Below are 11,838 nucleotides of genomic sequence, written 5' to 3' on the forward strand. Positions count from 1 at the left end.
AGTCAGAAATGAAAAAAGAGACATCACTACCAACCTTACAGAAATAAAAAGGACTGTAAAGGAATACTGTGAACAAATGTATGCCAAGAAGTTAGATACCTGTTATTCTAATAGATATAAATGAAATGAACAAATTCCTAGAAAGACATAAACTACTAAAACTGAATCAAGTTTAGAAGAAATAGACAATCGAAATAGGCCTATAACAAGTGAAGAGATTGAATTAGTAATTAAAAAAAAAAAAAAACTATTCAAAAAGAAAAGCCCAGGCTCAGATGGCTTCACTGCTGAACTCTACCAAACATTTAAAGAAGAGTGAATACCAAAACTTCACAAATCTTCCCCAAAATAGAAGAGGATGAATACTTCCCAACACATTTTGTGAAGCCAGTATTACTCTAATACCAAACTGAAGACATGAGAAGAAAACTACATACTAATAGTTCATATGAATATGAATGCAAAAATTCTCAACAAAATACAGCAAACCAAATCCAGCAACTTATAAAAATAATTATATACCCTAATCAAGTGGGGTTTATCCCAAGAATGCAAAGATGATTCAATATCTGAAAATCAATTAATGTAAATTAATCATATCAATAGAGTTAAAAAACAAGATCATCTCAGTAGAAGCATTTAACAAATCCAACATCCTTCCATGATAGAAACACTCAACAAATTAGGAATAAGAAGGAAGTGCCTCAACCTGATAAAGAACATCTACTAAAAACCCACAGTTAATATCATGCTTATTGGTGAAAGAGGGGATGTTTTCCTGCTAAGATAAAGAACAAGACAAGAATGTCTGCTCTCACCACTTCTATTCAACATTATATGAGGTTCTAGCCAGGGCAGTTAGCTGAGAAAAAGAAATAAGATTGAAAAGGAAGAAGTAAACCATCCCTATTTGCTAATGACATGATTTTATGTATAGAAAATACTAAGTAATTAACTAAAAAACTATTGGAACTAATAAAATTAGTACATCGAGATTGCAGTAAACATAAATATACAAAAATGTTTTATTTTTATATACCTACGATGAACCACCTGAAAATAAAGAAAATAATTGCACTCACAATAGCATCAAAAAGAATAAAGTAGGGCTTCCCTGGTGGCGCAGTGGTTGAGAGTCCGCCTGCCGATGCAGGGGACGCGGGTTCGTGCCCCGGTCTGGGAAGATCCCGCATGCCGCGGAGCGGCTGGGCCCGTGAGCCATGGCCGCTGAGCCTGCGCGTCCGGAGCCTGTGCTCCGCAACGGGAGAGGCCACAACAGTGAGAGGCCCGCGTACCACACACAAAAAAACAAAATAAAATAAAATAAAACACTTGGGAATAAATTTAACAAAAAATACAAACTTTAAAAACTACAAAACATTGTTGAAAGAAATTGAAGAAGATCAAAATAAGTGGAAAAATATCTCCTGTTCATGGATCAGAAGATTTAACATTGTTAAGATTGCAATATTCCCCTAAATGTAAGAGCTAAAACTATAAAACTCTTAGAAGAAAACAGAAGGGTAAATTTTCATGACCTTGGATTTGGCAAAAGGATTCTTAGATAGGACACCAAAAGTCCAAGCAACTAAAAAAAAGAAAAAAGAAAAAAATGTGGCTGTCATCAAAATTTAAAACTTTTGTGCTTCACAAGATACCACTAAGAGCAGGAACAGACAACCCACAGAATGGGAGAAAATATTTGCAAATCATTTATTTGATGAAGGACTTGTATCCAGAATATACAACTTACAACTCAATGATAAAGACAAATCACCCAAATAAAAAATGAGCAAAGGATCTGAATATACATTTATCCAAAGAAGATATACAAATAGCCAATAAACATGAAAAAAAATGTTCAGTATCACTAGTCATTTGGTAAATGCAAATTAAAACCACAAGATACCACTTCACATCCACTAGGATGTGGGATAATACAAAAAGTTGGGTAATAACAAGTTCTAGGAAAGATGTAAAGAAATCAGAAGACTCATATACTGCTGATATGAATGTAAAATGGTGCAGCCATACTGGAAAACAGTACGACAGTTCCTCAAAAAGTTAAACACAGTTACCATATAACTCAATTCCACTCCTAGGTATATACCCAAGAGAAATGAAAACATATGCCCACACAAAAACTTATATGCGAATGTTTATAGCAGCATTATTTATAATAGCCAAAAGATGGAAGCAACACAAATGTTTATCACCTGATAAATGGATAAACAAAATGTGTTATATCCATACAATGGAATATTATTCCGCAATAAAAAGGAATAAAGTACTGATATATGCTACAACTTAGATGAACCTGGAAAACGTTACCCTAAGTGAAAGAAGCCAGCCACAAAAATCCACATATTGTATGATTCCATTCATATGGAAGTCCAGAATAGAGAAATCTGTAGAGACAGAGATTTGTAGTTGCTTATTGCTTGATGAGGGATGGGGTGGGATGAGGAGGATGGAGAATGATAGCTAAAGGATATGGGGGTTCTTTTCAAAGAGATGAAAATGTTCTCCAGTTGGCCACGATGATGGCCGCACATATCTGAATTTAGTAAAAACCACTGAATTATACACTTTAAGTGGATGAATTGTATAGTATGTGAATTATATCTCAGTTAAGCTGTTTCTTAAGAAACAGAACAAGGGAGGTCTTTGTGTACTATTCTGGAATAATCTCCAAAATATTTTGTTAAATAACAAGATGCAGGAGGAAAAAAAGAATTATTCCATATCCTATATGTAGGTTGTGTATCCTATAGTTACATGAATCTATAAATGTGTTAAAATTCATAGAACTGTGCAACAAAAGAGGAAAAGGTAATGTTATTGTATTATGATGTAAAAATATAGAATCTTTAAAAATACAGTAGAAATTGAGAGAGGAGAGGTATTGTCACCAGACTTGGTAGTCCTGGCGGTGGACATCTGGGAAGTCTTCAAGAAGAAAGTCACACTTGCAAGTATCTCGAAGGATGATTTGGCTCTGGATGGATAGATATTTAAGGAGAAGTTTGATGAAGAACAGAAAATCATTTAAGACAAATGTTAACAACCACCAAGAGTACAGAGTAGAGAATTTCTGACCATCTGGGGAGCATTAATTGTTTAGTTCGCTGAAAGGAAGTATGCACGCAGGAAAGAAAATAGATCAGATTGTGGATTTCCTTGTGTGTCAGGTTAAGAATTGAACACTTTGTTGTATGGTCATTGATGAGCCATGAAAGGTATCTGATCAGAACTCTGCCTTGGGGATATTATTCCATGGGAACTGCTAATAAATAAGTTGTAGACCAGTTAGAAGGCTGTTATATTAATTCAGTCAGAGTATGAAGGACTAATACAGGTGGTGGAGATCTGAGAGAGACGGGAACACATGGGATCAGTATTGTGAAGAATGTGGCAGCTGGTTGGGGAGGGAGAAAAAAGTCCAAAAATTGGCTCTTTGGTTTCGCGCCTACGTGACTGGGATGACAGTACTGTTAGGAAAAGGAAGTGGGGAAAGCAGAGAAGTTGATGAGTTTAGGTTGGGAGTTGTTTAGTTTCAGGAGCTAGGAGACGTCTAAATAAGACACTTAACGGCAGTTACAGAGGGAAGCCCCGCGGTATGGTCGGCACCACACCTGCAAATCCAACCAACCTCGGATGGAAAATATTTGGGGGGGGATATCCAGAAAGTTGTAAAAAGCGAAACACGAATTTGCCTCACAGTGGCAACTATTTACATAGCATTTAGATTGTATCAGGTATTGTAAGTAATGCAGAGATGATTCAAAATGTACAAGAGGATATGTGTAGGTTATATAAAATGTGGGAAAGATATATGGTGGTGCAATCAGAAATTTGAGTTGGGAAAGTTGGAAGTCAGGGAAGCTCATGTTGGATAACTTCAAGTTTTTTCCCATAAAATACGAAGCAAAGTCATCCACAGAGAGGGAATAAAATTGAAGAGTGTTTCTAAGCAGCTTTAAATATTTTTTCTAATTCTGCCCTTTTGCATGAATGGAAAATAAATGATCCACATCAATTATAATAGGTAATTATAAGCCTTTAACATTTGCTAGGTATCATGCTAAGAGCTTATTTCAAACTTAAAACATCCCTACCAGACAAAAGGTATTAGCAGTTTTATCCACATATTACAGAGGGTAATACATGAGAGAGAGAGAGAGAGAGAGAGAGAGAGAGAGAGGATTGGAAATAGCTCAAGGTTACCCAGCTAATCAGAGGTGGAACCAAAACTGAATATGAGCTCTAACTCCGAGCTCTGAGGATGTTAGAGCATGCTTTCTGAGGTTTTCCTTTCAAATTTCATTAAAGCAGCAAAATGTTGGTTCAAGAATTTACACGGATTAAGGGGATAGCATACAAAGTATGTATTCCATGTATACAATGAAATGTAATTTTAATATAATTTCAATAAAGTTAACCTTTTAAATAAATGGAGAAGGGATGGCTTGTTTAATAAGTGCATTGGGGCAGTTAACTATCCAACTTTAATTTTTTTAAATTAATTTTGATCTCCTGCTTAAAATATATATAATAGAAATCAGAACAGTGGTTGTCTATGGCAGGGTAGAGATGGATTTAGGGGCACAGGGAACTTTCTAGGGTAACAGGAATTTTCTATAATTTGATTAGAATGTTGGTTGCATGGGGTTTTTTTTGTCAAAACTCATTGAAATGTACATTTAAAAATCTGTACATTCCACTCTCTGTAAATTTTATCTCAGTTTTAAAAAGGGAAATCTATCTATAGACCTCCAAGACATCATTAAATTAAAAAAAGCAAGCTAAAGGGTGAGACGTACAATATAATACCATTTATACAGAAGAAAGAAAACATTATTTCTGTGGATCCACACTTGAGTATGTAAATGTCTCATGGTTCTTGGGTCCATCTACTACTCCAAGAGGTCCTTCCACTAGTGTCAGTCTTGGTGCTCTTAGGGTTTCTTTCTGGGAAGTGAAGAAAAGAAGGACTTTTATATTATAACATCGTTAGCTTAAGAGTAAATTTCCCCACTGTTCGTAATACCCCTTGGTATAATATTCTCCAGTGAAGAAAGATACTCTTTCAGGAAATTCTAACTAAAAAACATGACATGTTTGTATAGTGATTCTGGAAACTAGTACATCTTCACAGGCAGCCTTGTATAATGGGGCTGTAATCAGGTGATCTGAATTCTTGTTCTGACTCTGCCACTTGATTAGATGGATATTTTGGTGTAATTCATTTAATCTCTCTGGGCTTCAATTTCCACGTTGGTTAAAAAAATGGACTGAACTGATGACTGAGGGTCCATCCAGGCCTAAGAGTCAGTAAACCCTCTTCCTTCACACGGACCTTCTATGAAAGAGGTCACTTGACCTACAGTAGACATATGGAAAGTCAGATTTTCTCTGCTTTTATATTTTGAAACAGGTGACAACCAAAGCCAAGCAACTGAAGGATTCAGTTACCTGCTCCCCAGGTGAGTCAGCACCCACTCCATCCCATTAATCTAAAGCCGTGCCTTCAAAATAAATCCCTTTTTATAATAACTTGTTTTGCCCAATGGACTCTACTGGTCATCTCTGTGAAAGGGATCGAATTACAAGCACCCACAAGCCAATGCAGCCCTGCACACACAGTGGTGCTAAGATGTACTTAATAAGTTTGAAGAACTGTAGAAACCTTGTTCTTCTCTAGTATTGAGGGGAGGGGGGCACGCAGGGCAACGCCAGTCTGCGCCATTTCCCCACACTGTCCACCACTGCCACCACACACACAAAGCGTCCTTCAGGACAGGCCAAGCAGCTTCCCCAAGAATCTATGTTTCTCAAAATCCATTTCCTCCAGGGACTTCCCTGGTGGTGCAGCAGTTAAGAATCCGCCTGCCAATGCAGGGGACACGAGTTCAAGCCCTGGTCTGGGAAGATCCCACGTGCCACTAAACCCGTGGCACCACAACTACTGAAGCCCCGCGCACCACAACGAAGAGCAGCCCCTGCTCTCCACAACTAGAGAAAGCCCGCGCGCAGCAACGAAGTCCCAACGCAGCCAAAAATAAAATAAATCTATTTTTAAAAAATCCATTTCCTCCAAGACTAAGTGGAATTTTGTTCAAGTCCCCACACTTTTTGCTTGGAACCAAGAAGAAAATGCCTCCTAAACCTTCCAAGTCCACTTAAATACAGGTCCCTGTACTCGATGTAACCTACTAGGGACCAGCACACCCCGAGATCTCGAAACGTCTCCCCTGGAAAGGACGGGGCGTGCGGTTCTGCAGGCTCCAGCGAGGAGGGCATTTCCAGACTGCTCTCCTACCAGAGTGGCTGTTGGTCTGCGTGTGGAGGCCCAAGCGCGCAACGTGCTTCTGTGAAAGACGCTCCCCTCCGACACAGTCTCCGGAAACCTGCTCCTGAAAAGGCGGTGGAGCGCGGACAGATCATCCTGGAGCACGGAGGGGTCGGGAGTGTGTGAGCAGGGCGGGAAAGGCGTGGCTGAACACACCTGTGCGTGGCAGGGGGAGTGTGCTTTTCTGTCAAAAGAGGCATCGCGGTGGCACAGGAAGCAGCTTGGTTCGGTGGGGGGACGGGGGAGGGGTCCCCGAGGGTCCCCCGTGCAGGCAGTGAGCCCAGCGGGAGGTCTGACGGATTCACTGTACTTGGCGCTCGCAGAACTAATAACAACCCTAGATTCTGAAGAGCATCTTTCCATACCTCGAGAGTAGCCGCTTATCCCCTCTCAAAGAGACCTTCTCATCCTCTGATCGCAGCCTGGCCCTGGGAGGCCCCCGAAGTCCTCAGAGCGGTGGAAGGACAAAGGCTTGGAATCAGACAGAAGTGGGTTCAGATCCCACCTCTGCTGCTTCTGAGACTGACTTCCCTCCTCTGTGCAGTTGGGGTCACGATGGCTGTCTTTATAGAATAGTGTGAACATTAAGCATACAATACATGCCGAGTGCCCAGCGCACTGTCTGCTGTGGTGAAGGCAGCTGTCCTGACACTTGTCACGGGAACTGACCTTGCCCTTCCCCTCCGTGTGTCCTTTCTCACAGGGATGGTCAGACTCTCCGAGCTCAGATCCACAGCCCAGAACTCCAGGCCCCCCAAGGCCGCCGCCACCTTGCCGGACGACATCATCACCCAGCGGGAGGAGGCCAAGCAGGCCGGGGAGCTGGAGGAGGAGGAGGACGGCGAGGAGGAGGCCGAGCCGGAGGCCGCGGAGGAGAGCCGGCCTCGGAGGCGGAGGCCAGCCCGGCCGCCCGAGCCGGAGGAGAAGGTCCGGGCAAAGAGGCAGAGGGACTTCGACATGTCGGAACAGCACGAGTCCAGCGACGACGAGAGCCAGAAGAGAGAGCGAGCGCGAGCCGCGGAGGAGCCCTGGACTCAGAGCCAACAGAAGCTTCTGGAGTTAGCGTTACAGCAGTACCCAAGGGGATGCTCTGACCGCTGGGACAGAATCGCCAAGTGTGTTCCGTCCAAGAGTAAGGTGGGTGACGCCGGGAAGGAAGGCCTCCGAGCGGGTCTAGGTCACACGGCCGCGGCCGCAGCGGGTCCACCGGCTTTCCCTCCTCTACGCGTCTTTCTATCCGCCTCATCTCTTACCTGCCAGTTACCTTCCACTAGATGTCTCCCGAGAGCCTGTGAATCTGCACTCGACTGCTTAGTGTAAATGAGGTCAAGATTCCAAGTTACAGATACCAGTTGTGTTTACTCAGCGAAAACCCCACGCATAGACCATAACCTTCCCCCACAGCAATCCCGCCAACCTTCTGGAGCGTTCGCTCGGCGGGGGCGGGGCGGGGACGGCCGGGCAGCATCCTTGTCGCCGCGAGGGCCACGCAGGGCCAGGGCTCCCTCGCAGGCGGAGGCTCCCTTCGGCCAGCAAGGAGGTTTCCCACAGAATCACGAGCCCCTCCAGCGCTTCACAGCTTTTTAACCCGGGGAACACGTGTGGCGGCCGGCGTCGCCATGGTCACCAGTTCGGCCGTGTAATTTGTCTGGACTCAGCGGTGGCACCTGTGGACCAAAGGCTGGAAGTAGTGTTGGGGCGGGGTCAGGGAGAGGTTGCCCTCAGGATCAGGACCCAGCTTGTCCTCTGTAGCCCTTTGCTCCCAGTGTACAGCTTTTCGTGTCTGTTTAAACACATCTGCAGAGAGCCCCCGGATGCCAACTCGGATAGGAGGGAGGAGGGGCAGCCCCTGTGGGAAGTCAGGCCCAGTCCGGCCTCTGTCTTCTGCCCCGACAGCTGGGAGCTGCAGAGCCTCCGGTGTGATCTTTTCAACCCCAGCCTTTCCTGATACAGCCTCCTGGGCATCTTTCCTCGTAGCCATAACCCTTCGTCTGAGGCACCAGGAACACCGAGAAATCAAAAGAACCGGTCTCCTTTGCCTTCTGTGCCCATCACTCAGTAGCCTGTGGGCACACTGATGTTCATTTACATTCTTTTATTTTTTTTAATTGAAATTCGATGTCGGAAAATCTAGCTCGTGGCCATGGATGTCCCCGTGCGTACAAGTCTAGTTATCTATCACCTACTTTAAAATGAGGAAGTTGAGAATTCCCGGGGAGAAAAATAAACCATTAGCAGTTGATCTATTTGAGAAACACAGATCCTCCCAGCCCCTCCAACTGATTTGCCAGAAGTAATTATTTTCCCTGAATTTCTTTAGCATCTGTCGGGACACAGGCATTTACATGTGTGATGAATTGACACTGGCTTCAAATGAAGGAGCTGGAGCCGTGGATTCCTGCGGACAGCACACTCAGAAACTCATTGCCTTGGGGTTTGGAAACCTTCCTGGTTCAGGGAGGAATGAGCAGCACTGTTTATTATCCTGCAGGTGTTCCCCTTAAGCCTCCACGTCAGAACCAGGTCCAGGGGAGGTTGCCTGCTGGCTCGCCCGCTACAGGGCGACTCCCTGGAAGGGGCCTGCAAGCCGTTGGGGGCCCTGGGCCTGAAGGAGGAGCCTCTGCCTGAGGCCCGCACGGGGCTGGGCTAGGCCCCCCACCCTGGCAGGCCTGCTGCTCAGAGCCCAGGGTCCCCGCATCCCCCCCACAGAGCGCTGGGCCGGCCAGGCAGCTTGGCTGTTAGGGAAAGGGTGACACTTTAGGCAGGTGGCCCTTGGGGATGCAGAAGAGGCACTTACTAGAAGATTCTCTCAGAACACTACTAAGCCAAAACCCCAGGAAGAGAAGGAACACCCATTCTCTGTCCAGGGCCGCTGATAAAGTCATCTGCTGCGGAGCACAAACCAGTTCACGTGTGACCTTAAGTTAGTGAAGGCTTATAGTGCCGTTGGGGTGTTTTTGAACAGAAACAGAAATGGATTCTGGAAAGTACCTTGTGATAAACAAGAGAGCAATGAGGCCCTTCCCCTGCTTCATCAGGGGTCCTCACCCCAAGGGGTGACAGCGACAGGCAGCTGGCGTCTGAAGCTACTAGTTCTGTAGCCTGACTGGAAGGCTGGAAGACCTCAGTGGGGCTGGCACGAGCCGGAGGAAGAGCGGGGCACACTCCCTGCAGTAGCCCGTGGGGCTGGGCCGACGTGGCCCTACCGCAGGAAGGTCCCAGGGGCCCCCAGGGAGAGGCAAACCATAATGAGAATGATGTTGTGGATGCCTGGCCTCAAGCTTTTTCGTTTCTCTGAAGTAATGTGTTGTGACGAAACGGTGAAATGTTAAAACGTTAAGTACCACTGGTGAGTCGAAAGTCACCATCACAGTAACCAAAGTCTCTGTCCCACAGACAGCAGCCACTGGCCCCTCCCCCAGGGTGCACATCATACCTCCCGCCCAGGCACCCAGAGAATTCCAGGTGGACAGGACAGCCCTTGGTCAGCAGTGGGCATGGCAGGCTCACCCCATGAGGGTCACTCTGATTTTAACTGTCAACTCTCTGTCTCTCTCTCTCTCTCTCTCTCTCCAGGAAGACTGTATCGCTAGATACAAGCTGCTGGTTGAACTGGTCCAGAAGAAAAAACAAGCTAAAAGCTGAATCCTCTGGAAGATGATGTTTACCTTATTTTCCAAAAGGATTATTTTAAAAATCTTATGCAGAAATTTGCATTTTGTACCTCACTATTTCTATACGTCATGTGCCTTAGTAAAAAAAATTTTTAATGTAAAATAAATGTTGTGCTACATTGTTTAAACAAATACTGTGTTAAAGGAGAAAAAATCAGATTTGGGTATTTTATAGATTATTTTCTCTCTCATCACTGCAAAGTTTAATTTCCCGGGGAACAAACTGAATAGTGCTTTCTAACAGTCAGACAAATGTATGATTTTGAAGGAACATATGAGTGAACTAATGTGTAAGAATGAAAACGTAATGTGTTTCTTTGACCAAAGATCACACCAGCTAATGAGTAGCAGGATGCCAGTATTTGGGAGAACAAACCAGCTTTGTATTGAGCTAGCTGCTGGGAGTAGTGTGGGGTTATCTTAACTGTATGTATATGCATATGTTATATGTATGTAGAAAAAAATAAGTCTAAATGCACAAGGACATAATAAACTCTAAGTTTGGATGGTTTGGTAGAAATGCATACCCAACGGATAGAATTTCCAGACAACACGTAGGCAAGGTTTTTCGGATCTGATGACACTGGGTCCCACTTTTCAATACCTGAGTTAAAAATCACTATTTTGTGCTGTTACTTTTGACTGAACCATCACCATCAGCTGAGTGCTCCTTTTTAAATCTGTCATTTGCTCAGGGCTGAAAGCAGTTTGCTCAAGTACAGATTGCCTAAACTTGAAAACCATTAAGATCACCAGAACAGTGCTTCCCTGGTGCCGCAGTGGTTGAGAATCCGCCTGCCAATGCAGGGGACACGGGTTCAAGCCCTGGTCTGGGAAGATCAGATGCTGCAGAGCGACTAAGCCCACGAGCCACAACTACTGAGCCTGCGAGCCACAACTACTGAAGCCCGCACACCTAGAGCCTGTGCTCCACAACAAGAGAAGCCACTGCAATGAGAAGCCTGCACACCGCAATGAAGAGTAGACCCCGCTCGCTGCAACTAGAGAAAGCCTGCCGCGCAGCAACGAAGACCCAACACAGCCAAAAATAAATAAATTAAAAATAAATTTTTAAAAAATGATCACCAGAACACATTTCAGGGAGGTGATTTGATAAAATGCTATAAAGACGTCACTTTTCTCTAAGGATTGAAATGAGGTTAGATTCCCAGAGAAGGTTTGGGTGGCAGCGGCCACACTGGCTCTGTAACCTTTCAGCCTGAGCAGGACACACGTGGCTCCAGGTAGGCCTGCCTCTGATGCTGTGGAGGACCTGCCACCTCTGCGATGTCAAAAAGAGCAGTGGAGAAACTGCTGCAAGTCATTGTTTTCATGAACTGAGTCCTTGGGCAGCAGCTCCCCTGAGCCTCATCCTGGTCAGGAAAGGGAGGCAGCCAGGGAGGGAGAAGCTGCCTGGCCTGCATGTCAGGAGGCCTCTTTCTAAGAACAAACAAGAGCCGGTCACGGGCGGCACCAGAGCCAACAGCTTCTGCCCCAGAACTTTCTCCTGGAGCCAATGGGGCCATGAGGTTATTACTGTGCATTCACTTCGGGCCAAGGCCCACTCCCCACTGGTGTGGGACGTCTCAGAGGAAGAAGCTGGTGCATGGAGGGAATCAGGAAGGGATTGTTCTGGCTGCTTTCCAGGCCTCGGGTCCATCCTGTCTCTGAGTCCAGGGTCAGGCTTGTCACACAGCTTGGTTGTCCAGCCTGTGACATTCTGTGAGCATCCTTCCATGAAATCATGCTTTTCACTTACAGTACTTTGAATTGGGTTTCTGTTGCATGCACCCCCAAATCCCATGACCAGAT

At 45.0% G+C, this 11,838-nt stretch overlaps 1 protein-coding gene across 2 annotated transcripts in view; it reads left to right on the forward strand.

The window, feature by feature from the left end:
- Positions 1-10,532, forward strand: part of DNAJC1 (DnaJ heat shock protein family (Hsp40) member C1) — a 198,402-nt gene extending 187,870 nt beyond the window's left edge. For both annotated transcript variants that reach the window (XM_079700847.1, XM_079700848.1), the window contains exons 10-12: positions 5,438-5,486; positions 7,056-7,489; positions 9,929-10,532. In XM_079700847.1, the coding sequence (XP_079556973.1) occupies positions 5,438-5,486; positions 7,056-7,489; positions 9,929-9,997 (552 nt within the window). In that variant the 3' untranslated portion in view covers positions 9,998-10,532. The remainder of the gene's footprint in view (positions 1-5,437; positions 5,487-7,055; positions 7,490-9,928) is intronic.
- The last annotated feature ends 1,306 nt before the right edge of the window (positions 10,533-11,838 follow it).

Source organism: Hyperoodon ampullatus (assembly GCF_949752795.1).
Source record: "Hyperoodon ampullatus genome assembly, chromosome: 3".
NCBI classification, from domain to species: domain Eukaryota; kingdom Metazoa; phylum Chordata; class Mammalia; order Artiodactyla; family Ziphiidae; genus Hyperoodon; species Hyperoodon ampullatus.